Consider the following 26,366-nt stretch of genomic DNA (forward strand, 5'->3'; position numbering starts at 1 on the left):
TGTGGGTCACTACTTCCCCCACACACACCCAGGACATTTTTGATTGGTTAACTCCAATGTTTGGCTTTGATTGGTCAAAGCTGTGACTTTAGCACCTCAGCTATTGGTCCATCAGTAAGCGGTTAAAATGAATGATCCTATTGGTTGAGGAATGGGATTGTTTTATATATCGTAACTTTTTATTGGGTGGATGGCGGGGGTGGGGGGGTGGGGAACCGTTCTTAAGATTGCTCTCGGACACTCATTAAACACTGTTTGAGGCAGAGAAGCTGGGGGGAGGTTTCAGCTGCAGGAGGTTCCATAACTTAGAGCGAGAGGGAATTCCCGCCTATTGCAGTTGGACAGGTCGACAGAAGGCAGCTTGGGATACTGATGTGAGTGAGTAAGGAGGTGGTAATGTACAGAAGGAGCTGGAGACGGGAAAACACTCGGTTCAGCTGGTCTATGGAGGCAGCAACTCATTTCAATCCTCGGGCCGTGTCTGGGCAATGAATTCCACGGGTCCTCTGCTTGGACAGTGAGCATTCTGATGCCTTCCTGTCACAGGGCAGCCCCAAGCCTGCACTCACTCGAGGTAACAAAGCTAAACATCCTGTGGGGAGGAAGACTGGGAAATAAGAGTGGGTTAAGGCTAGTCTTATTTCTCTTCCCTAACCCAGAAGCACTGAGGCACTATCACAGCTCCTGGCCTCAGGCAACTCAGCACAGACGTGGTGGGGAAAGCGGCTCCTGGACTGTTTCAATCAATTTAACACTGGGTCATGTCTGACTCTCTCAATAATCGTGATGGTTTGAATGATCCTTCACATTCAGACACTAAAGAGAACACATCACTCTCTCTCTCGGACTTTAGGAAATCACTGAGCACAGATATATCTTAAACAGGGACATTTCAATGACAAAATAAAAGGAATTATTGAGAATCAAAATTAATTTAAACAGTAAGATCACAAATAAATGAATGAGAGATTCAATTAGAAAAACCAGTTTGTTGATTGTGCTGTGGAATTTTCACAGTACAACATTAGAGGTCGTCTAAGTGTCTATCCCCTAAAAATATTTTTTTTTCAGCTAACCTACAAAAACATTTCCAGTTTTCAATACCATGAATCTGTCAAAATATAATTCACCATTTACACGGAACTGTTCACAATAAAAGTCCATTAAAAAAATTAAAAATTAATTGCAGCAATTGTATTTTTTTTCTTTGTGCTAAACTCTGAAGCCTTTGACTAGGCCTCAATCCCATGACACACAAATGGGGAGGCCTTGTTTTAAGTTTAGTACTACAAATGTACTCAGCTTTCAAAAATAAAATTAAAAAATAAAGGAGACGTAGCGAGTCTTGGGTTACATTTTTTTTTTAAAGAACTGACATTTTTCTTGCATATCCTGCATCAACGGATATGACTTTTTGGTGGCGAGTCTCAGATCCAAGGCAAAGGCCCCAAAATACCCGCGTTGCCGTAACAGTCAGGAGGATTGAACAGAAGCAATAACATTCCAATTTTTGCTCTCAACGCAACAAATTATTCCATCGCTGTTTTGTTTTTCCTTCAGTGACCAAACGCGGATGGCACAGAACAAGTGACGATTCCAGTGGGGATGCGGGCAAAGGTCTGGGAAGCAACGGATTCGGAAAATTGGGAAGACTGATGGAACAAACACCGCTGCGCAGGTTTATTTGGCTTGCGAGGACTGAGTGAAGTCTGCAGTAGATATCTTCCCAGTTTCATTGCGTAGACTGAAATATTACACGGAAGCTAGATTGGGCTCTGCTGGTCTAATGCATCGAGCAGCATGGAAAGAAGATCTAGAGTCCTTCAGGAGTCAGGACTGATTGGGCGGAGAACTGGACCAAAAGCCGACTAACAAAGCAAGATCATTCCTCGAGCTCAACATTGATCGATGGTGACATTTTGGTTCCCCTCTCCCCATTTATAAACAATCAAAGAGCACTCATTCAGACATCCCTGGGCCCACATGCAAGGCCTCACACGGTGCAAGACTTGTCTGTTGGTTGCTGCGTGGTGGGGGATCCGAGGCTGGGGGCGGTCGGATTGGTCTTTGGAAAAACCACCGGTTTGGGCCTCAGCGCGGGAGGCTTCACCTGGGCGGCTATCTTCACAGACTTCACTGGCCTGAAGGTGCACGGCATGTCACCCGATGAGCTGGCACTCCTCTGGAGAGAGGACTCCGAGTCCTTCAGAATGCGGGAATGGAGGGGGCTGGATGGTTCGGATGTGGGACCCACCGAGGGAGACGTCTTCATCGGTTCCAGAGTGTCCAACACTACATCTGGAGCGTGCTTCACTGTACTCTGACGCTCCAGTTCACGTAGCTCATTAAGGGCCGAATTCATCGTTGCCTCGATATCCTAGAAAACAAAATGATCCAAAATATTAGGAAATACCAAAGCTAAAGGTGAGGCTTTCCCACTGCAATCAACAGATAGACCGGAAACCCCAAAGACCAGTGAGGAACAACAAACCTACCCAGCATCCTAATAACATCTGGAACTCCAACCCAACCCAGATATCGCTCCCGTGTGTGTGAACAGCTGGGTTCTGATTTCATTTCTCATTTATGGCGCTGCTTCAATTTACAGCAATATTCAGGGTTACTTTTTCCAAACTGTTTAATACAACAAAGGCCGCTCCCTCAGCAGACTAACTGGTCATTCAATTCGCTTCAGTTGGATCTTGCTTTGCCAGCTGATGGTGCCTACACTGAGAATGAACCAGTTTGGAACATGCGGAGGGTGTGAAAGGGATTGTACAAATTAAACTATGTCATTCCCCTAACACTTGGAATCATTCTTTTTGCTCTTTTCAGTATCCAGTTTTACACATCCCAGTTATACACAGCACTGTGCTTTGTTCATACACCCGTTATACACAGGACAGTGCTGTGTTTACACATCCCAGTTACACACAGCACAGTGCTGTGTTTACACATTCCAGTTATACACAGCAGTGCTGTGTTTACACATCCCAGTTATACACAGCACTGTGCTATGTTTACACATCCCAGTTATACACAGGACAGTGCTGTGTTTATACACCAGTTATACAAAGGATGGTATACTGTTTATACACCCCAGTTATACACAGCACAGTGCTGTGTTTACACAGTCGTTATACACAGCACAGTGCTGTGTTTACACAGTCCAGTTATACACAGGACAGTGCTGTGTTTACACATCCCAGTTATACACAGGACAGTGCTGTGTTTATACACCACAGTTATACAAAGGATGGTATACTGTTTATACACCCCAGTTATACACAGCACAGTGCTGTGTTTACACAGTCGTTATACACAGCACAGTGCTGTGTTTACACAGTCCAGTTATACACAGCACTGTGCTTATACACCCCAGTTGTACGCAGGACAGTGCTGTGTTTACACATCCCAGTTATACACAGGACAGTGCTGTGTTTATACACCACAGTTATACAAAGGATGGTATACTGTTTATACACCCCAGTTATACACAGCACAGTGCTGTGTTTACACAGTCGTTATACACAGCACAGTGCTGTGTTTACACAGTCCAGTTATACACAGCACTGTGCTTATACACCCCAGTTGTACGCAGGACAGTGCTGTGTTTACACATCCCAGTTATACACAGCACAGTGCTGTGTTTATACATCCCAGTTATATACAGCACAGTGCTGTGTTTATACACCCCAGTTGTACGCAGGACAGTGCTGTGTTTATACACCCCAGTTGTACGCAGGACAGTGCTGTGTTTACAAATCCCAGTTATATACAGCACTGTGCTGTGTTTTTATACCTCAGTTACACACAGTATAACATTTCTTTTGCTGATCCCAGCCCCTCTCCTCCCTTTCAGGCCCACATGGTGGGAGACCTGATCCTGGTTTTCTATTTGTGTTCTGAGTTACGGAATGATCAGGGGCCTGGAGGCTGGGGGGGGGGGTGGTGTGGGGGCTGGGGGGGGGGGGGAGTAAAGATGCAAGTAATCAACAAGGAGAACAGAGCCTTGTGATTCCGTGCAGTAACCGTCAGCGTTTGGAAACGCTTTGTTGGAAGCAGGAAAATAAACAATAAATGATTGTAATTTGGAAAGAGCTTGCTGAGGGTTTGAGGTAACGGAGGATAACATTACAATGTTCCATGGGGCCCTTAGCAACACAGGGATTTCTAGAAACCAGCGATTAGAGTTAAACTCCCAGCGCTCCTGGTCAAATCTCACTGCGTTCAGCTGTTCACAAACTCGGAAATCAAAAAGCTCCATCAACAGACACAGCATCGCGCACAGATTTCCCTGAAACCCAGTTCCACATCCTCCCCCCCCCCCCCCCCCCCCCCCGCCCCCCCTCAGGAATCATGCACACAGAGAACACTGACAGGATGTCAATACTGACAGTCCCATGGAACAAGCTGCAAATGTCTCCCTACCTGCATCATCCCCCCTGCCCCCCACCCCCCACTCCTTGTGCTCCCCCTCTCCACTCTCATCATAAATCACTCAACGGTTACTCGAAGCATCCAGGCAGTAACGCTATCCTCACGATTGTGTTCCTGTGGTGAAGACACATCAATAACCAGAGCTTCTCTCCAAGCCTCTCCCTCTCTTGCTTGACAAAGAGCCGCGACGCGCCAATCTGCAAAGCTTGGGTCCTTCCTGCCATTGCACTGCTCGCTGAATTTTGGGAGCAGCATTGGGGGAGGCTGCATCCCCGGACTAGAAAAGGGTAGAGCAGAGATGGATCTAGGGGCATGGAGTCACAAATCGTTACAAGTAGCAGGACCAGTTAACAAGACCGTCAAACTGCAAACGGAGCACTGTGGGGGAGAGAGGTTTGTGTGGAGCTGAAAGTCCATCGGGAGAAACAGCCCGTTCCTGCGCTGTAAATTATTTGTAAAAATATAATTTTGATTTTTAATTTGTGAAAATATAACTTTAGGGCGGCACGGTGGCACAGTGGTTAGTTGGCACTGCTGCCTCACAGCGCCAGGGACGTGGTATTTCAGCCTCGGGTCACTGTGTGGAGTTTGCACATTCTCCCAGTGTCTGCGTGGGTTTCTTCTGGTTTCCTCCCACAGTCCAAAGATGTGCGGGTTAGGTGGATTGGCCATGCTAAATTGCCCCTCAGTGTCCCAAGATGTCTAGATTAGTGGGGTAAATGTTGAATGTTGGGCTGCCATTCCTGTCCCTCTTGAAGTCATGTTTCTACAATGACTATGATATCAAACAGCCACGTTTCTATCTGTGCCCACAGTTTTATTTCCTATACTCCTTGCATTGTAGTATAGACCCTTAAACACTATCAAACTCTGTCTTTTATTTTCTGCTTCTCTTTCCTCAGTTTTCCAGAGTCCCTCTGCCTCCCGTTACCATTTCTGATGTTGCCCCATCTGAGTCTATCATCCCCCTCCCCAACAGCACGGGCAAACCTCCCAGCAAGGATATTGTTCCCAGCCCCATTGAGGGGCAGACAGTCTGGTCTATGCAGGTCCCACCTACCCCAGAACCAGTCCCAATTTCCCAGGAATCTGCATCCTTCCCTCCTCCACCATCACTCCAGTTACACGTTCATCAGCTCGAACCTCCTGTTTCTCTGCTCACCAGCATGGGAGTGTTGAGAACCTGGAGATTGCCCCTATGAGGCCCTGCGTTTTAATGTCTTACCCAGCTCCCTCAAATCCACCTCCAGGAGCTCACCCCCTGTCTACCTATGTTGTTGGCACCAACACGATGCACAGACTCTGACGGTTCACCTCCCCTTAAGAATGTCTTGTAGCCACTTTGTGATATCCTTGACTCTGGCACCAGGATGGCAACATACCATAATAGAACATAGAATATAGAACAGTACAGCACAGAACAGGCCCTTCGGCCCACGATGTTGTGCCGAGCTTTATCTGAAACCAAGATCAAGCTATCCCACTCCCTATCATCCTGGTGTGCTCCATGTGCCTATCCAATAACCGCTTAAATGTTCCTAAAGTGTCTGACTCCACTATCACTGCAGGCAGTCCATTCCACACCCCAACCACTCTCTGCGTAAAGAACCTACCTCTGATATCCTTCCCATATCTCCCACCATGAATCCTATAGTTATGCCCCCTTGTAACAGCTCCATCCACCTGAGGAAATAGTCTTTGAACGTTCACTCTATCTATCCCCTTCATCATTTTATAAACCTCTATTAAGTCTCCCCTCAGCCTCCTCCGCTCCAGAGAGAACAGCCCTAGCTCCCTCAACCTTTCCTCATAAGACCTACCCTCCAAACCAGGCAGCATCCTGGTAAATCTCCTCTGCACTCTTTCCAGCGCTTCCACATCCTTCTTATAGTGAGGCGACCAGAACTGCACACAATATTCCAAATGTGGTCTCACCAAGGTCCTGTACAGTTGCAGCATAACCCCACGGCACTTAAACTCCAACCCCCTGTTAATAAATGGAGTCATGTCTATTCTATCGACAGGTTGGAGGGGCTGAACAGCCTGCTCCTGTTCCTATCTTCTCAGAACAGGATAAAGGCTGTTATCCCCAGTAAAGCTCAGAGTGATCAGTCCCCAAAAACATCAGCAAGTTACTGCTCCCCATGTGAGAGATGAGACTGAGTATCAGCAAGATATTCAACCGAGAGAGGCAGCAGAGATACACCCCAGCCTCTGTACCTGTGTCAATAGCTAACCTGTGCAGTTGAATGGGAGAGAGTGGAGGGACAGTGCCGTACCTGTGCGATAGACTCCGGGTCCAGTGGTTTGTGGTTACTGAAACTCCTGGATCTGCCTGCAGCCATCGCCTTCCGGACCTGAGGACTGTCGGCCCGGTTAGCTGACGGCCGGCGGGTAACCGAGTTCAGGCTGCCGTGAGCCACCGTTGGCCGCTTGTCCGCTGCTATTTCCTTGCTGCTATTTTGGGTTGCTTGAGGAGAACTCCGGGGACTGACCGAGGCCTGCGGTGCAGCATCTGCAGGCGAGGATAGCAGTCCGTGCCCAGCCACACCATGTCCTTCGCCGGATCGGAACGAGCGCCGAATGCTCCCGGACTCGGACTTCTTCTTCTGCCTGGGTCAACGATACAAGAGAAACAGCTTAATGTCATAGAATTCAGCAGAGGAGGCCATTCAGCCCATTATGCCGGTGCTTGCTCTTTCAAAGAGCAACTCTGTTCGTTCCACTCCCCATTGCCCTGAAACTGTTCTCTCTTTCCTCGATTTATCTAATTCGCTGTCAAATCTACACTTGGAACTGTGCCAATCCCCAGCACACTGCCAGCGCAAAATCATTCTCCAAACGAAACCCTCTCTGTAGACAGCCTTCAACAGCACTTTGAGAGTCGGCCCTTTGGCCTACAGTAAACTTTATTAGTCACAAGTGAGGCTTACATTAACACTACAATGAAGTTACTGTGAAATTCCCCCAGTCGCCACACTCCAGTGCCTGTTCGGGTCAATGCACCCTAACCAGCACGTCTTTCAGAGTGTGGGAGGAAACCGGAGCACCTGGAGGAAACCCACTCAGACACGGGGAGAATGTACAAACTCCACACAGAGTGACCCAAGCCGGGAATCGAACCCGGGTCCCTGGCGCCGTGAAGCAGCAGTGCTAACCACTGTGCCACCGTGCCGCCCCACAGTGGCAACCTGCTAGTCTCACTGTAGCTGGGCAGAGTTCCAAACCACTGGAGCCTCTCTCTCTCTCTCTCTCTCAGGGCTGGTGTTATAGCTGGCCCAGGTCAGACAGTTGTCAGTCACAGCATGGCCTTGCTCGTCCCAAACAGTAAAATCCCGCCCGATATAAGTGGACCTTCCCATGGTCTGCCTCTCGCCCGCTCTGATTCCCGTGGCGGGCGGGCTGGTAAAATCCCGACCCGTGTGTTTGTATTTTCAGACTGCGTCTGACCTGTTCAGATTTGCTAGGTAGATGTCAGCAACGTGACCCGTTGGCGAACTGACGTTGCTCTTGGACACTGGCTGCTCCACCAGGGGGGGCGCGCTGCTCGGTTCAACGTCATCTTTTGGGCTGAGCCTGTCAGAGAACGTATCATCGCTGAGTGGGAGAGCGAGGGAGAGAGATGGGGGGGAATGGGAAAGAAGAGGATGGGAGGGAGTTAAGAGGGAGGGGGGAGGAGGGGAGGAAAAGGAAAGTGAGGGTTGGATATTTAAGATGAGGGGAGAGGATGGATCGTTGGGGGAGAGGAGAGTAGAAGAAATAGAGAGAGAGAGAGAGAGAGAGAGAGAGAGAGAAAGAGATAAGTATAAACGTCACCTGCACATAACAAAGTCACCAATTTAAAACTGTTTAAAGTATAAAAATAACTGAGTGATATTTCTTACAATTTCTGCTAGTGTCTGGGTTAGCGAGTGCAGTATTTTTTTGCTTTAACCTAGGATTAGAATCATAGAAACCCTACAGAAGGAGGCCATTCGGCCCATCGAGCCTGCACTGACAACAATCCCACCCAGGCCCTACCCCCACAACCCCACGTAACCCCACTAATCACCCTAACACCAAGGGGCAATCTAGCATGGCCAATCCACCTAACCAAGCACATCTTTTGGACTGTGGGAGGAAACCCACGCAGACACGGGGAGAACGTGCAAACTCCACACAGTCACCTGAGGCCGGAATCGAACCCGGGACCCTGGCGCTGTGAGGCAGCAGTGCTAACCACTGTGCCGCCCTAACTGACACTCAAAGCTCCAGTCTGATTTCCCTTCATTCCCTCAAAGCCGACACTCGGATGCCGCAGATACACTCGGGCAGCAAGGAGATGTGAAAATCCCACAGGGTGAGAGAGGGATTTGAGAACTGGACAGGCTGGAGGCAAATACAATTGATTAAATGTGGATGTATACATGACGAAATACTGAGGGAGGCCGGAGCGGGAATGGGAATGTGCCCTCATTGGAAAGAGACCGGACACTTTGGATGAACAGAGGGATCCCGGGGTTTCAAGTACGGAATTCCGTATGAATATCCAGCATCCGGGTTTTGTAAATCGGGGCACAGGGTACAAGGGTGAAGGTTACTGATGAATTTATTCACAGCAATGGTTAGGCTCCAGTTAGAGCGATAGATGCAGCTTTGGACTCCCCGGTTACAGAAATGATCAAGTACAGATTCACTGGGATGATGCCAGGGCTGATAGTTGAAGATGGACTTCAGATACGAGGTCTGTATCCAGCGGAGGAGAGAAGTTTGACTGAAGATTTCATGACATTTATTAAACCATGATGTGGAGTTGCCGGCATTGGACTGGGGTGGGCACAGTAAGTAGTCCAACAACACCAGGTTAAAGTCCAACAGGTTTATTTGGTAGCACGAGCTTTCGGACCGTTGCCCCTTCATTCACCTGATGAAGGGGTAACGCTCCAAAAGCTCGTGCTACCAAATAAACCTGTTGGACTTTAACCTGGTGTTGGGAGATGATTTATTAAACCACAAAGAGATTTGATAAAGTGAATTGCGAAAGGCTGTGCCCCATTGGTTGTGGAGCCAGTGTCGATGGATGGATCATTATTTTAAAATTGCCACAGAGAGGAGTTAGGAGTTTTCCTTTTTAAAGAGAGGGTTGTTGGAGCCTGCGATATTCTGCCACAGGGAGTGCTGGAAGCAGACACCATCACAGCTTTAAGGCAAAAGGAGTAATATTGCCAGTGGAGGAGGATTCTGGGCTCGAGGGAGAAAACAAGAATTGCTTCAGCAAAAAGCCAACGCCAGGCGAGAGGAGAAAATGGTCTCTTGTGTGGTGTAACCCAGGGTTACGCAGCTCTGTCACACGTCTATCACAGGCTTAATGAAAACTTACGTGTCTTGGACCACGATGTATTGATGTGGGACAAGGCCGTCGATTCCATTGTGTCGACCTTCCCACCAATCGTCGGAAGCTCTGTGATAGAGCAGCAAACTGGCACCCTTCTTGAAGGAGAGCTCCCGCGCTGTGCGCCCGCTGTAATCAAACTTCGCAATGGCTTCTATTGGCTCCCCTTCTGCAAAAGGAAGAGAAAGCAAAAGATTTATTTTTATTTACAACACTTGCCCCCAGGCTGGGGCACAGTTCCACAGGTCCCTCATCCCAAATTCCAATACTTCCGGGCACAATCTTGCAGGGACCAACAACAGCGCTGAACCTTGACCTCATGGTTCCAATCCAATAGAATACCCGCACGGGTGCATTAGGGGAAGTGTGGAGGTTTGGGGAGGGGGGGGGGGGGAAGAGCGCGGGGGGGAAAAGAGCGTGGGGGTGGGGGGGAGGGCGGGGGTGGGGGTGGGGAGGGCGGGGGTGGGGAGGGCGGGGGTGGGGGGGGGGGAGGGTGGGGGTGGGGGGGGGGGGGAGGGCAGGGGTGGGGGGGGGAGGGCAGGGGTGGGGGGGGCGGGGATGGGGGGGGGCGGGGGTGGGGGGGGAGGGCGGGGGGGGGAGGGCGGGGGTGGGGGGGGAGGGCGGGCGGGGGTGGGGGGAGCGCGGGGATGGGGGGTGTGAATGCAAGACTGGATGGATTACTGGTCTTGCCACTACACTCTGCGGGGGCGATTTTCCCAAAAATAAAAAACCAAGTGCCACAGGGCGGGAAAACAGAAGATTTTCCCACCCATTTTTTGGACGCACTTTGCAGGATGGATTTCCCGCACTCTCGTGAATCAGAGTCTGCCGGGGGATTCACGCCAGTAAGGGACGGGTGGGGCCTAATCTCGCCCGAGGTGCTGGCATCAACGCGCTGAGCGGGTCACTGCACATACGCCAACCCCCTCTCCTTCGGATCTCCAGCCTCCCCGGCCAGCCAGCCCCCCTACCTCCCCTCCATCCCCACCGACCCTCTACTCGAGCAGCGCAGCGGGCCAGGAAAACCACAACAATGTCTCATTTCCGCTGACGTATTTCAGTTGTAGGGTAGGACTCCTCGCCCCCACACATGGCGTGTTTTGCAGTGGTGGCCTGCTATTGACTGGCGACAGGATCTTCCAGTCCCAATGCTGTCACTGGGTCAAAATCCTGGAACCCCCTCACTAACAGCACTGTGGGTGTACCTACACCACATGGACTGCAGCGTTTCAAGGCGGCGGCTCATCACGACCTTCTCAAGGGCAATTAGGGATGGGAAATAAATGCTGGCCAGCCAGCAACACCCATATCCAGAGATTTGTTTTAAAGTTGTTAGCCTTTAAGGTGCCCCGTTTAAAAAACATTGTAAGATCTTTGTTCTTGCTGGGTAGGAAAGACACGTCACTGGATGAATCGGTGAAGCGATGTTCCCATCAGACTCTGAGGGGAGGCGGGAATAATGAATGCTGGTGACACAGGACAAAACGAGAGGCTTTGTTCCACTGTGTGGGCTGTCAGCTACAAGCGACGCATTGTTTCACCAAGTTCAGGAGTCTCAACATTCCTGTACTCAATATTCATGTTGGCACAATGATTTGCATTACAGCAGACATCAGCGTTTGGTGAAGAACATTCCTTCAGGCTGCGCTCACTCTCTCAGCCAGCCTCTCCTCATCACTGAAGGCAATACAAAGATGACATCATGTGGGGGAGACGGAACGTGTGTGAAGTCTGTGTGTGTGTGCGTAGCTCAGGGCAGACAGAGCGGGAAACTGCCAGCTCAAACCCTGCCCCCAATGAGATGGATTTCCTGCCAATCTCTCCCCTCCCCTCCTCTGTGGGAATGCAGCAAACATCTTCCTGTGTGACACAAAGACCCTTATCCCAAGTCAATATCCATTCATCAACCCACAGCACTGAAACACAGGTGTCCTCAGGATTTAGTTACTCTCCCAGTGACTGAGTTACGATAACCAACCCAGTTCCAGTTTTCTTATTATTCGGCCCATCTGTTAGCAGGCTGGAGATCTGGCGATTTATCACATTGCTGTTCATGGGATCTTGCTGTGTGAAAATTGGCTACACCCTCTCCTTCTCCCCTATGTACTCTATGAACGGTATGCTTTACTGTATGGTGTGCAAGAAACAATACTTCTCACTGAATCCCAATACTTGTGACAATAATAAATCAAATCAAACCAAACATTTTCCACATTTGGAGTGACTATACCTTCAAAGTATTTCATTGGTTCTGGGACACCCTAAGGTCATGAAAGGCGCTATATGAACACAAGTGTTTGTTTCTGGAGAGCAGGAGGACTCGATGTGCATCTGACACAAAAACCAAAATGAATTCGATTTTCACCTGGCATCTCCTTTTAATAAGCAGGAGGCCAGGGATGGTGAAGAGGGGAATGGAGACACCGGCTGGTTCCTCCCCTATCGAACACAAGGGCTCGAGGTTGGTCTTTACATCCCTAACACTAATCCATGATAGAAACAGAGAAACATTGAAGATAGGAGCCAGAGGAGGCCATTCGGCCCTTCGAGCCTGCTCCACCATTTATTACAATCATGGCTGATCGTCCAACTCAATAGCCTAATCCTGCTTTCTCCCCATAACCTTTGATCCCATTCGCCCCAAGTGCTATATCCAGCCGCTTCTTGGATACATTCAATGTTTTGGCACCAACTACTTCCTGTGGTAATGAATTCCACAGGCTCACCACTCTTTGGGTGAAGAAATGTCTCCTCACCTCTGTCCTAAATGGTCTACCCCGGATCCTCAGACTGTGACCCCTGGTTCTGGACTCCCCCCACCATCGGGAACATCCTCCCTGCATCTACCCTGCCTAGTCCTGTTAGAATTTTATAAGTCTCTATGGATGGAGCAGCTAAGTTAACAATTGAAAACTTGCGTCTCTGTCCCGTGAGCAGCTCAGCCCCTGTCCCAGTTTGTTACCCACAACCTCAGACTGAGCAGCGACGCACTGCATTCACTCAGTGAACGTAACCACTGCCCACTGCAACTGGAACTTTGTATCATACTCAGCAATGGAAAACTAAATTCACTAAGTCTCCACGAAATAGAGCAAAATAGAAATATTTAGTGAGAACTGTGTTTTTTATATAAATGTTCAGTTATAAATATTTGAGGGTAATTTAAACTCATCTCCCCTGATGGGGAAACTGGAAAGATAAGACTGGCTACTTGATTTAAACAGGCCCCCATTTTAAATTGGCGTAAAAATGGGGCAGGATGGTACAATGGCACAGTGGGTACAATGGCACAGTGGTTAGCACTGCTGCCTCACAGCGCCAGGGACCCGGGTTCGATTCCAGCCTCGGTCACGGTCTGTGTGGAGCCTGCACGTTCTCCCCGTATCTGTGTGGGTTTCCTCCGGGTGCTCTGGTTTCCTCCCACACTCCAAAGTTGTGTAGGTTAGGTGGATTGGCCATGTTAAAATTGTCCCTTAGTGTCCCAAAGATGTGTGGGTTAGGGGGATTAGCGGGGTAAATATGAGGGGTTATGGGGATAAGGCTTGGGGGGGTTGGGCCTGAGTGAGATGATGTGTCAGAGGGTCGATGCAGTCTCGATGGGCCGAAGGACCTTCTTCCACACTGCAGAGATTCTATGAATACATTCATTTACAGTCTGATTCAAGTCATTTACAACATGGTAGCAGGCCATTCGACCCATCCCATTGAAGCAACAGCAGCTGATGCACTTGCATCAGTAACCCATTGGGTTAAATCAGTGCGAACATGAGCCACATTCCTGTTACTGAGAGCAGGAGGGTTAAGGAGTGGCCAGGTCAGGCCCGGCTGTTGAACTAAAGCTCACAGAGTCACATACGCACACTTTCACACACACACACACACATCTCCAGCCTGCCAACTGACGGGAGTGGACAATCAGTGAGGGAACAGAGCTGATTACAGTGACTCATTCACTAGCAGAGGAACTAAAGGACACAAACCATGTTGTAGGAAGGTGACCCTTTCTTTCAGAGTGGGTCAGCTAGATGAAAAACAGCCTTGTTCCTGTTGCTGTACTGCACGTCAGAATGTCACATGGCTCTCAGCGCAGTGTACGAGAGAAATCCGAGAGAGCCAGTGCGTCACAGACACTCTTGCAATCCCACTGCACACGCCTGCTTGTGCACTTCGTGTACCCACACGCTATTCCCTTCCCCCACCCCAGACTCAGTGCCAAGAACAGCAAAGACGGAGAGAAGAATTCCAACTATTCCCGACAGCTTTCACAAAGGATGAATTTATAATTCCGAAACGCCGCGGCTTCATTAAAACAAAAAGGAAGCCGCTCAGTCGGATTGAATCCCTCCCCCGCCTCTCGGCTTTTGTGACAGGACAGCTGCAGAGGAGCCCCCCCGTGGCTCCGAGATACTGAATCGTCTCAATTCCTCCTGTCACCCTGGGACAGGGCCAAGTTGTGGAAGAGGCTCTGGGGGATGGGACAGGGATTGAGTCGCACAGTAACCCTGCCTGACTCTTCCAGTGCAACAACAACCTGCATTTATATAGCACCTTTGACGTGGTTAAAGAGTCCAAAGGCAATTTTCAGGAGAATAAGTCAAACACGGAGATTGAAATAACTCCTCAGGGGCCAGTGTCCCTTCACCAGATTCCTTTTATTTACAAACTTTTAAGTCCACTCCTCTGTACCTCCTTCAGGTACAAAGTCAGAATTCGGAGTGTCAGTAGCCCTGATACTCTTATTTATATATTATATATATGGTCGAGAGCTTCAACGTTTTAGGTGTCCAGATCACCAACTACCTGTCCTGGTCCCCCCCATGCCGACACTATAGTTAAGAAAGCCCACCAAAGCCTCTACTTTCTCAGAAGACTAAGGAAATTTGGCATGTCAGCTACGACTCTCACCAACTTTAACAGTTGCACCATAGAAAGCATTCTTTCTGGTTGTATCACAGCTTGGTATGGGCTCCTGCTCTGCCCAAGACCGCATGGAACTACAAAAGGTCGTGAATGTAGCCCAATCCATCACGCAAACCAGCCTCCCATCCATTGACTCTGTCTACACTTCCCGCTGCCTCGGCAAAGCAGCCAGCATAATTAAGGACCCCACACACCCCGGACATTCTCTCTTCTGCCTTCTTCCGTCGGGAAAAAGATACAAAAGTCTGAGGTCACGTACCAACTGACTCAAGAACAGCTTCTTCCCTGCTGCTGTCAGACTTTTGAATAGACCTACCTTGCATGAAGTTGATCTTTCTCTACACCCTAGCTATGACTGTAACACTACATTCTGCACTCTCTCCTTTCCTTCTCTGTGAACGGTATGCTTTGTCTGTGTCGCACACAAGAAACAATACTTTTCACTGTATGTTAATACATGTGACAATAATAAATCAAATCAAAAATCAAATCAATCATTACTCAATCAGGGAGCTCATACTCCAAGGGTCAATCTTATGGGCCTTGTTGAGATCATTACAGAGGTATTAGAAGAAGTGGCTAAAAGCTTGGGCAAAGAATAAATTGAAGGAATGACCTTGCTGGAGAAGCAAAAGAGAGGCGGAGAGGTTTAGAAATCATAGAAACCCTACAGTACAGAAAGAGGCCATTCGGCCCATCGAGTCTGCACCGACCACAATCCCACCCAGGCCCTACCCCCATATCCCTATATATTTACCCACTAATCCCTCTAACCTACACATCTCAGGACACTAAGGGCAATTTTTAGCATGACCAATCAACCTAACCCGCACATCTTTGGACTGTGGGAGAAAACCGGAGCACCCGGAGGAAACCCACGCAGACACGAGGAGAATGTGCAGACAGTGACCCAAGCCGGGAATCGAACCCAGGTCCCCGGAGCTGTGAAGCAGCAGTGCTAACCACTGTGCTACCGTGCCTCCCGTTTAGGGAAGCAACTCAAAAGCTTAGGCCTCAGACAGCTGGAGAGCCAACTACCCACGAAGAAGTGAATAAAATCAGGCATGAAGTGGAGAAACAGACATTTCGGAGGACGGCAGGAGGATATGGAGATCAGGAGCAATGAGGTCAACAGGTGATTTGTGAACAAGGATGAGAATTTTAAATTCAAACTGGACCCAGAGACAGGTGAGGCAGAATGATGAGTGAAAGGGACAGTGTGAGTTAGGAGAGAGAGACAACAGAAGTTTAGATCAAGTCTACAGAGAGACAAGGGCCTGCCAAGAATACACTGGGATCACTGAGGATGAAGATAACAAATGTATGATGATGGTTTCAGTAGATGGAATGTGGAGGGTTGGAGTGAGGTCATGTTGTCGAGGTGGGCGGCACGGTGGCTAGCACTGCTGCCTCACGGAGCCAGGGACCCGGGATTCAATCCCTGTCTTGGGTCACTGACTGTGTGGATTCGGCACGTTCTCGTGTCTGCGTGAGTTTCCTCCGGGTGCTCCGGTTTCCTCCCACAATCCAAAGATGTGCGGGTTAGGTTGATTGGCCATGGTAAATTGTCCCTTAGTATCAGGGGGATTCGTAGGGTAAATATGTGGGGTTACAGGGATAGGCCCTGGCTGGGATTGTTGTCGGTGCAGACTCAATAGGCCGAATGACCTTCTTCTGCACTGTAGGGATTCTAAATAGACCGTAATCCATATCATCTTGCCTCATGGCCTCACTCCTTCCTGCTCACCTCAAAACTATGGGAGCCCTCATTTCCCTTGGCCCCCCATTCCTCGCCCTCTCCTTCATTATCATCTCTCTGATTCTGGGCTCTTCAATTCGGTGCCTTAATGAATGGAAGTTCCTCCCAGCAACACCTTTTCCCATTTGTACACCAACATCCTCCTCTCTGGAGCTCTCTACCAGCAGTTCGGTGGTGAGGGTAAACAACTAAATAACACTACAGGTGGCATCTGGATGTATAAAGATCCAGCCTAGCGCAGATTGGAATTGTAAGTTCCCCACGGTGCAATCCCCAGAGCAGGATCACACCTAGAGCACCGTAACACTGAGACATGCTGTTAGAGAGATGGCGGGGTCAGGGAGCACTGATAAACATTTTACAGCAATAGGCCATTAGGCTGCACTATCACAGTCCAATCCCACCTCTGCTATCCTGCCAGTTTCCTTATGACTTACCAACTTCAGTCTAGAACTGATGTACAGCTTGTTTTCATTGTAATACGCATTCACTCCCAAAACCTAGGCTGAGATTTAAAGCCTCTTGGAGTGAAGGGGTTCTGCAGCATCAGAGGTGTTGTCCTATCACAGGATCACTCCGAAAAAAGGGGATTAAAATTAACGTACAAACTAAATCCTTTCCCTGTGTGTGCAGGAGGCTGAAGCCACAGCTCCTGGATTTTTGGCTGTGTTCCACTGAAGGCTGAGTGTCTGTCGATGGCTGATTCGCACACACATCCCCACTTAATGCATCAATAAAGCCTCCTGCTGGCAGCCTGTGTTTGAAGTTTCTCCCTTTAGTTTTTGTCAATTTTTAAAGATGTCTTTGCTGTGTGAGTGGACTCTTGTTGAGTCGAATGTGTTTCTCATTTAAGGGGTAAGAAACACACACTTATTTTAACCCTTCCTCACCTGAACTTGTAATTCCCAAATTGATCAAGAGAATGGGTCAGGAACATAACAAACAGGAGAAGGCCATTCAGCCCCTCAACCTGCTCTGCTATTTAATCAAATCATGGCTGAATGTCTTTCCTCAGACCAAAACTGCACACAATACTCAACAGTAAGCAGTCTCACAACACCAGGTTAAAGTCCAACAGGTTTTATTTGGTAGCACGAGCTTTCCGGAGTGTTGTCCCTTCATTCACCTGATGAAGGGGCAGCGCTCCAAAAGCTCGTGCTACCAAATAAAACCTGTTGGACTTTAACTTGATGTTGAGAGACTTCTTACTGTATTTACCCCAGTCCAACACCGGCATCTCCACATCATGACTGCAGTAAGATACCTTTACTCCTATACTCAAATCCTCTTGCTGTGAAGGCCAGCATACCAGATTACCTGTAAAATTTGTATATCTCTCAACAGTCTTACTCAACAAAATCTATCATTTCAGTCTTCACTGATTTCCAGAGAACATGAGCTTTCGGGGTGGTGTGACAGAGTTAATTTACGTTTTAATTCTGCTCATTTTCACATTTGAGTTTAAGGAAAGCTAATGGCATGCTGGCCTTCATAGCAACAGGATTTTGAGTATAGGAGTGAAGATGTCTTGCTGCAGTTATACTGGGCCTTGGTGAGGCCACACCTTGAGCACTGTGCGCAGTTTTGGTCTCCTAAGTCTGAGGAAGGACATTCTTGCTATTGAGGGAGTCCAGCGAGGGCTCACCAGACTGATTCCTGGAATGGCAGGACTGACATGTGAAGAGAGACTGGATCGACTGGGCTTGTACTCACTGGAATTTAGAAGAATGAGAGGGGATCTCATAGAAACATATAAAATCCTGATGGGACTGGACAGGCTAGATGCGGGAAGAATGTTCCCAATGTTGGGAAGTCCAGAACTAGGGGTCACAGTCTCAGAATAAGGGGTAAGCCATTCAGGACTGAGATTAGGAAGAACTTCTTCACTCAGAGAGTTGTGAACCTGTGGAATTCTCTACCACAGAAAGCTGTTGGGGCCAGTTTGTTAGATATGTTCAAGGAGGAGCTGGACGTGGCCCTTGTGGCGAAAGGGATCAAGGGGCATGGAGAGAAAGCAGGAGTGGGATACTGAAAGTGTATGATCAACCATGATCATATTGAATGGTGGAGCAGGCTCGAAGGGCCGAATGGCTTCTCCTGTAGCTATTTTTTATGTTTCGATGTTTTCTAAAATGAACCTCAGCTTGAACATTAAAGTTCACAAACTGGGAAAGACCCTCAGATTATCTGCCGCCTCTCTGCACATGAGACCTACAGAGTAGGAGCAGATCTGAGGAACTTCCAGACCATGTGTTATCAGATGCCCATTGACATGGGGAGGCCATTTGGCCCATCATGGTTTTGCTGGCAATTCGGAACTGTTCCCCACCCTCCCTCTGGTGTCCTCCCTGCCACCATCCAGCATTCCCCAAAACCCCAATAACCTCCTCACTTCCCACCTCTCAGTTTGAGAATCTCTGCGATAGGGAGGGCGAGAAGACAATTCCGGATTGCCAGCAAAGTCACATAGGGCCAAATGGTCTCCTCTTGTCTAAGAAGGGGAGGCGATGGCCTAGTGGCATTATCGCTGGACTATTAATCCAGAAACTCAACTAATGTTCTGGGGATCTGGGTTCGAATCCCGCCACGGTAGATGGCAGAATTTGAATTCAATAAAAAAATATATGGAATTAGGAATCTACTGATGACCATGAAACAATTGTGGAAAAAACCCATCTGGTTTACTTATGTCCTTTAAGGAAGGAAATCTGCTGTCCTTACCCGGTCTGACCTACACGTGACTCCAGAGCCACAGCAATGTGGTTGACTCTCACCTGCCCTCCAAGGGCAACTAGGGATGGGCAATAAATGCTGGCCAGCCGGCAACGCCCATGTCCCATATTAAAAAAAACTGATAACAGCTTAAACCGGGTTATGTGTCGTTGCAGGATGGGGTCAGCGGACAGTGGGAAATGTGGATAAATCCCACATTAATTTCCTGTGCAGAATAAGGAGATTCTTTATCGGCACCAGGTACAGCAGCTATGTAAATAAACAGAGGCTGGGAATCTGACTAACTCCCTCTCTGCTGCCAGAAGCTGCAGTTTATTTACGTTTATCAATGGCATGCAGTTTGTATGCTCAGTCCCAAAGAAGCCAGTGCTCAGCAGAGGGAAAGCAGAGTAAATATTATGGAGCTTAGACATTCACACAGTGTCTCTGTTACCCTGTTTGTGCTGCAACATTTACTCTGGGCAGGAACTGGGCAACAATCCCTCCTCTCCCACAATCTAGAGTCTACCCTACCCGGAGATCAGAGGCCGAATGCCCGTGACTGCTGAAGTGGGCATTCGGCCTCTGATCTTTGGGTAAGCGTTCTCCAAGGCGGCCTTCACGACACACGACAACGCAGAGTCGCTGAGCAGAGACCGCTAGCCAAGTTCCGCACACATGACGAAGGCCTCAACCGGGATCTTGAGTTCATGTCACACTATCTGTAACCCCCACAACTTGCCTGGCCTTGCAGAATCTCACTAACTGTCCTGTCTGGAGACAATACACATCTCTTTAACCTGTGCTTAATGCTCTCTCCACTCACATTGTCTGTACCTTCAAGACTTGATTAGCTGTCAAGAATCGCATTCCAATCATTATTTTGTAAATTGAGTTTGTGTCTCTGTATGCCCTGTTTGTGAACAGAACTCCCACTTACCTGATGAAGGGACAGCGCTCCGAAAGCTAGTGGCGTTTGCTACCAAATAAACCTGTTGGACTTTAATCTGGTGTTGTTTGACTTCTTACTGTGTTTACCCCAGTCCAACGCCGGCATCTCCACATCATTATTAATCTAACACTATTAAAACAGTGATACAATTCCCACACACATTTTACAGTTTTTAATTTGTTTTTGGGATGTGAGCAGAATGATGAGCCGAGCGTTTAGTCTTAACTTCCTTTTCAGAAGGTGATGGCGAGCTACTTTCCTGAACTGCAGGAGGTGCTGGAGGTACAGCCACAGTGCTGTTAGGGAGGGTTTTAACTCTCTGATGGAGAAGCGCTGATGATATTTCTGAGTTTTGCTGGTGTGTGACTCTGGGAGTACTTGCTGCCCTTATCTTTCCCAGTGATGGCGTGGAGAATCTGGCATTGGACTGGGATGGGTGCAGTAAGCAATCTCAGAACATCAGGTTAAGGACTTTAACCTGGTGTTGTGAGACTCCTTACTGTGCCCTTCCAGTGATGTACATTGGTACAAGAGGCAGGAAAGCAGCGAGTGTCACGGGAACCCTCTCACCTTCAATTTATACACAGCCCCTGTGTGGATATCCATCATCTCCTGCTTCGCTGTCACTGGGTCGATAGTCTGAAATTCTTCGCACACTCGCACTGCGTGAGGTTGGTTACCAGGGCTTTTCCTGGTGTAACCGGTGTCAGGCAGGGTAAACTCACTCAGGACTCAATATCCATCTCTCTCTACAACAGCTTGCTGCCGACTACCCGGGTCACAGCTTTCCCCGGTGCACTTCCCCAGATCTACCCCAGGGCCCTGTCCCGCCTCTCCCAGCACCCCCGCTGCGAATTCGAGTTTAAAAAGGGCAACGTACCATCTTCACTGGTGTGAGGCTCAATTCCAACATCTTGCACAACATCTTCCACAGAGGCCGGGTCCCCATGAGGACTGTCACTGAAACATAAAGAGATTCAGAATTAGCCGGAAATCATGTACGTGCACACACAAGGTAACTGCATTTGTTGGGGGGGGAATTCAGAAGAATGAGGGGAGGGGGATCTTATAGAAACATATAAAATTATGAAGGGAATGGATAAGGGAAGTTGTTTTTTCACTGGCAGGTAAAACCAGAACTCGGGGGGCATAGCCTCAAAATAAGAGGAAGCAGATTTAGGACTGAGTTGAGGAGGAACTTCTTCACACAAAGGATTGTGAATCTGTGGAATTCCCTGCCCAGTGAAGCAGTTGCGGCTACCTCATTGAATGTTTTTAAGGCAAGGATAGATACATTTTTGAACAATAAAGGAATTAAGGGCTATGGTGAGCGGGTGGGTAAGTGGAGCTGAGTCCACAAAAAGATCAGTCATGATCTTATTGAATGGCGGAGCAGGCTCGACGGGCCAGGTGGCCTACTCCAGTTCCTAGTGCTTGTGTTCTTATGTCTCGGTGTGTCGGTGGGTGTGGGGCGAGTGTGGGCCCAGGAGGGCGGTGAGGGAGAGTCCTTTAGCAGGTGAGGAATTCAGCGAGGCTGGGGATGTGGAGGCTGCTTTGACCTCAAATAATTATTTTCCAACTCTCACCTGACACGTGTCCTGACAGAGAGAGAGAGAGTGGAAATTACGCATCAGGAACAAGAGTTGTGGAGATTGTCCCAGGCTCCTGTGATTCCTGACCCACAAGCAGTGCTGAAAGGAGCAGATATTTAACATTTGTTTTGGCCAGTCAACACCTCCTGTCTCAGATCTGTTGCCAGGCAACTGACGGCGTGGGAAACATCGAGTTCATTCTACATCAGTGTGATTTGGGTGCGAGTCCCAATGTTAACTAGGACACGGTGTGGCAGCCTCATCAATGGCCCAAATTGAGGTGGTTAATAACAAACATCCAAGAAGACAGTACGTTGGACTGGACGGGATAGAATCCCCCTCTCACACCATTCCCCACTGGGCAACAGGTTAAAACCAGGGCCTTTGCTTTCTCTAAGGTTCATACATTTGAACTTTCCCCAGCGATCAGGAGCGCGAAACAGGGTCAATTTCCACCCCCCCCCACTCAAGCACTGAGGCCAACTACAGTCCCCAGAATGAGCGCTCAGCACAGCCTGGGATATTCCTGTTCTTGTGCTGTTCAGTTCCACACTCAGCGAGTAACCCAGGTCAGGGGATTTTCAAATCTCTGGGGGCACAAGTAGGGCGGGAACTCACCAGTAATCCTCTGCTGCCATCCCCTTGTCGTACACAGGACCCTCCAGCTCCTTCTGTCCCGGGAAGATGGTGTCATGATGGAGGATGATGGATTTGATGAGTTCATTGACATGGGCCTGACAGGAGACCTGGTCATGACCTTCCGGAACTGACATCAGGGTGGGTCCAAAGCAGATGGCCAGGTTGTACGGATCCATCATGTTTTCCTCACTGAACTGGGACAAGCTTCACAGAAAAACACAGAAAATATTCATTCTTTCTTCAAATGAAACCACTCCATCAATAAAACCAACTGCTGAATAGGAAAGGAATTTCTGGCCTGTGATAACTTGGCTCAAAGTTGAGGCTTACTTTCCAACTAAACGTGTATTATCAGCACCTGGGAAACCAATAAGACGATGACTGGTATTTACATTGTCTTTCATAATCGCAGTGTGTCCAAAGTGCTTTAGAGCCAATTAAATATTGGCCAAAATTCTCCCGTCTCACCCACAGCGGGAATCGCAGTGAGCAAGACAGAAAATCCGGCGGACCAAAGATCGAATGAGCTCCAGGGGGAATCTCCGGAGTATGCGCGACTGGAGAATCTCACCGCACAGTCCCTGCTGAAATGTCGGAAACGTGGCAATGAACTTGTGCACAGCAAGATCCCACCAAAAGCAATGTGAAAATGACAACAGCATCTGCTTTTTGTCATGTTGATTGAGGGATACATTCTGGCCAGAAAGGCAGGGAGTTTCCCTACTCTTCGACACAATCCTATGGGATCTTTTGCATTCACTTAAGCAATCAGTCAGGGTCTCAAAGGGGTTGTAAGACAGCACCTCCAACTGTGAAACACTCCCTCAGTACTGACCCTCTGACAGTGCGGCACTCCCTCAGTACTGACGCTCTGACAGTGCGACACTCCCTCAGTACTGACCCTCTGACAGTGCGACACTCCCTCAGCACTAACCCTCTGACATTGCGGCACTTCCTCAGCACTGACCCTCTGACTGCACAGTGCTCCTGTGATGCTGCACTGGAGCGTCAGCCTGCATTGTGCTCACACTCTGCAGTGTAGCCTTTCTGAAGTGTATGAGCAGGGCAAGGTTTAGGGACAGCCCCTCACTTCAACGGCCCTTCACTCAACCGCGGAACACCTGGATAACAAGGACACTTACGTCAGACTATTTATTGACTACAGCTCAGCCTTCAACACCATTATTCCTATGAAACTCATCTCCAAACTCCATGGCCTGGGGCTCGGTTCCTCCCTCTGCGACTGGATCCTGAACTTCCTAACCCACAGACCGCAATTGGGAAGGATAGGCAACAACAACACCTCCACGATCATCCTCAACACCTGTGCTCCACAAGGCTGTGTCCTCAGCCCCCTACTAGACTCCTTATACACCTTTGACCGTGCGGCCAAATTCCCCTTCAATTCGATTTTCAAGTTTGCTGACGACACCACCGTAGTGGGTTGAATCTCAAACAATGATGAGACAGAGTACAGGAATGAGATAGAGAATCTGGTGAACTGGTGCAGCGGCAATAATCTCTCCCTCAATGTCAACAAAATGAAGGAGATTGTCATCGACTTCAGGAAGTGTAAAAGGGGAACATGCCTGTGTCTACATCAACGGAGACGAAGTAGGAATAGTCGAGAGCATCAGGTTTTTAGGTGTCCAGATCACCAACAACCTGTCCTGGTCCTCCCCATGCCAACACTATAGTTAAGAAAGCCCACCAACACCTCTACTTTTTCAGAAGACTAAGGAAATTTGGCATGTCAGCTACGACTCTCACCAACTTTTACAGATGCACCATAGAAAGCATTCTTTCTGGATGTATCACAGCTTGGTATGGTTCCTGCTCTGCCCAAGACCGCAAGGAACTACAAACAGTCGTGAACGAAGCCCAGTCCATCACACAAACCAGTCTCCCATCCATTGACTCTGTCTACACTTCCCGCTGCCTTGGCAAAGCAGCCAGCATAATTAAGGACCCCACGCACCCCAAACATTCTCTCTTCCACCTCCTTCCATCGGGAAAAAGATACAAAAGTCTGAGGTCACGTACCAACCGACTCAAGAACAGCTTCTTCCCTGCTGCTGTCAGACTCTTGAATGGACTTTCTTTGCATTAAGTTGATCTTTCTCTACACCCTCGATGTGACTGTAACCCTAAATTCTACACTCTCTCGTTTCCTTCTCTATGAACAGTATGCTTTGTCTGTACAGCGCGCAAGAAACAATACTTTTCACTGTATGTTAATACACGCGATAATAATAAATCAAATCAAAATTGCTGAGAACAAGCAGCCAATAGGGTCAGCAAGATTCCAAACTGAATCCTCCCCCTCGCTCTCAGAGGAGGGAGGCTGTCCTCACACGGGACCTCGAGCAACCCCCCCCGCCCCGGTGCTGCCATCGATACTCACTGACTGAGGAATGCAAATAGGTAACGCATCATGATGATGGTGGGCTTTGACAAGCTCAGGAGAACTTTCCGGATTTGAAGAGCTCGGTCAGCCAGGTTTTCAATCGCTGCAGGAAGTGAGAACAAAACATGTCACTGAACTGGAGCTTCCACCTGTGAGAGCACAAGATGGCAACACACTCCCGCCTTCCACCCTCCCTCCTCTCGAACACTGACTCATACTGGAGAGAAGACTCGATGAGGACTGGATACCTTGTCCAAGAAACATCCTTCATGCCAGAGGCCAGACAGGATTTTGGCACATGGAATCCACCACACACACACTCGCCACACACACACACACACCCCCTCACCACCCACACACACACTCGCCACACACCCACACACACACCCACTCACCACACACACACCCACACCCGCCACACACACACTCGCCACACACACACACCCCACCCACCCACCCCACACACACACACACCCTCGCCACACACACTCGCCACACACACGCACACCCCCTCACCACCCACACACACACACACTCACCACACACACACTACACACACATACACTCTCACCACACACACACACACACACCACACACACTACACACACACACTACACACACACACACACTACACACTCACACCACCACGTTGGTGGTCAGTTGTGATTAGGAATTCTGAGCCATCGGCTTCTCTTCCTCACTGAGGTGACAGTGAGGAGAGTTGAACTGCCCCAAAACAGAGAGGCTGTCGAATGGAGATCAGGTGGAAAGGATTCAACTTCCAGTCGATGAGGCTGCGAACCGGTGTGTGAGATCAAACAAAGAATTGGAGAGAGAAGATGCCAGCATTTTGAGGCCTGGCTGCACAGCGTGTCCACAGAGCGAATAATTTCAGAACAGAAATCCAGTCATTAGCACCACTGCCTCACAGCACCAAGACCCTCTGACAGTGCGACACTCCCTCAGCACTGACCCTCTGACAGTGTGGTACCCCCTCAGCACTGACCCTCTGACAGTGCAGCACTCCCTCAGCACTGACCCTCTGACAGTGCGGCACTCCCTCAGCACTGACCCTCTGACAGTGCAGCACTCCCTCAGCACTGACCCTCTGACAGTGTGGTACCCCCTCAGCACTGACCCTCTGACAGTGCGGCACTCCCTCAGCACTGACCCTCTGACAGTGCGGCACTCCCTCAGCACTGACCCTCTGACAGTGTGGTACCCCCTCAGCACTGACCCTCTGACAGTGTGGTACCCCCTCAGTACTGATCCTCTGACTGCACAGTGCTCCTGTGATGCTGCACTGGAGCGTCAGCCTGCATTGTGCTCACACTCTGCAGTGTAGCCTTTCTGAAGTGTATGAGCAGGGCAAGGTTTAGGGACAGTCCTTCACTTCAACGGCCCTTCACTCAACCGCAGAACACTTGGATAACGAGGACACTTACGTCAGACTATTTATTGACTACAGCTCAGCCTTCAACACCATTATTCCTACGAAACTCATCTCCAAACTCTGTGGCCTGGGACTCGGCTCCTCCCTCTGCGACTGGATCCTAGACTTCCGAACCCAGCCT

General features: G+C 49.1%; 1 protein-coding gene across 1 annotated transcript; it reads right to left on the minus strand.

The window, feature by feature from the left end:
- Positions 1 to 1,209: 1,209 nt before the first annotated feature.
- On the minus strand, positions 1,210 to 24,914 carry LOC144487381 (SLIT-ROBO Rho GTPase-activating protein 2-like). Its single transcript, XM_078205469.1, has 7 exons — positions 24,790 to 24,914; positions 22,365 to 22,589; positions 21,035 to 21,114; positions 9,800 to 9,980; positions 7,891 to 8,037; positions 6,720 to 7,053; positions 1,210 to 2,377 (listed from the first exon to the last, which is right to left on the minus strand). Exons 1-7 carry the CDS (start codon positions 24,819 to 24,821, stop codon positions 1,994 to 1,996), a joined length of 1,383 nt encoding a protein of 460 aa, XP_078061595.1. The 5' UTR covers positions 24,822 to 24,914; the 3' UTR covers positions 1,210 to 1,993.
- Between the last annotated feature and the right edge of the window lie 1,452 nt (positions 24,915 to 26,366).

The sequence above is a fragment of the Mustelus asterias genome, unplaced genomic scaffold, assembly GCF_964213995.1.
Source record: "Mustelus asterias unplaced genomic scaffold, sMusAst1.hap1.1 HAP1_SCAFFOLD_761, whole genome shotgun sequence".
Taxonomy (NCBI): Eukaryota; Metazoa; Chordata; class Chondrichthyes; order Carcharhiniformes; family Triakidae; genus Mustelus; species Mustelus asterias.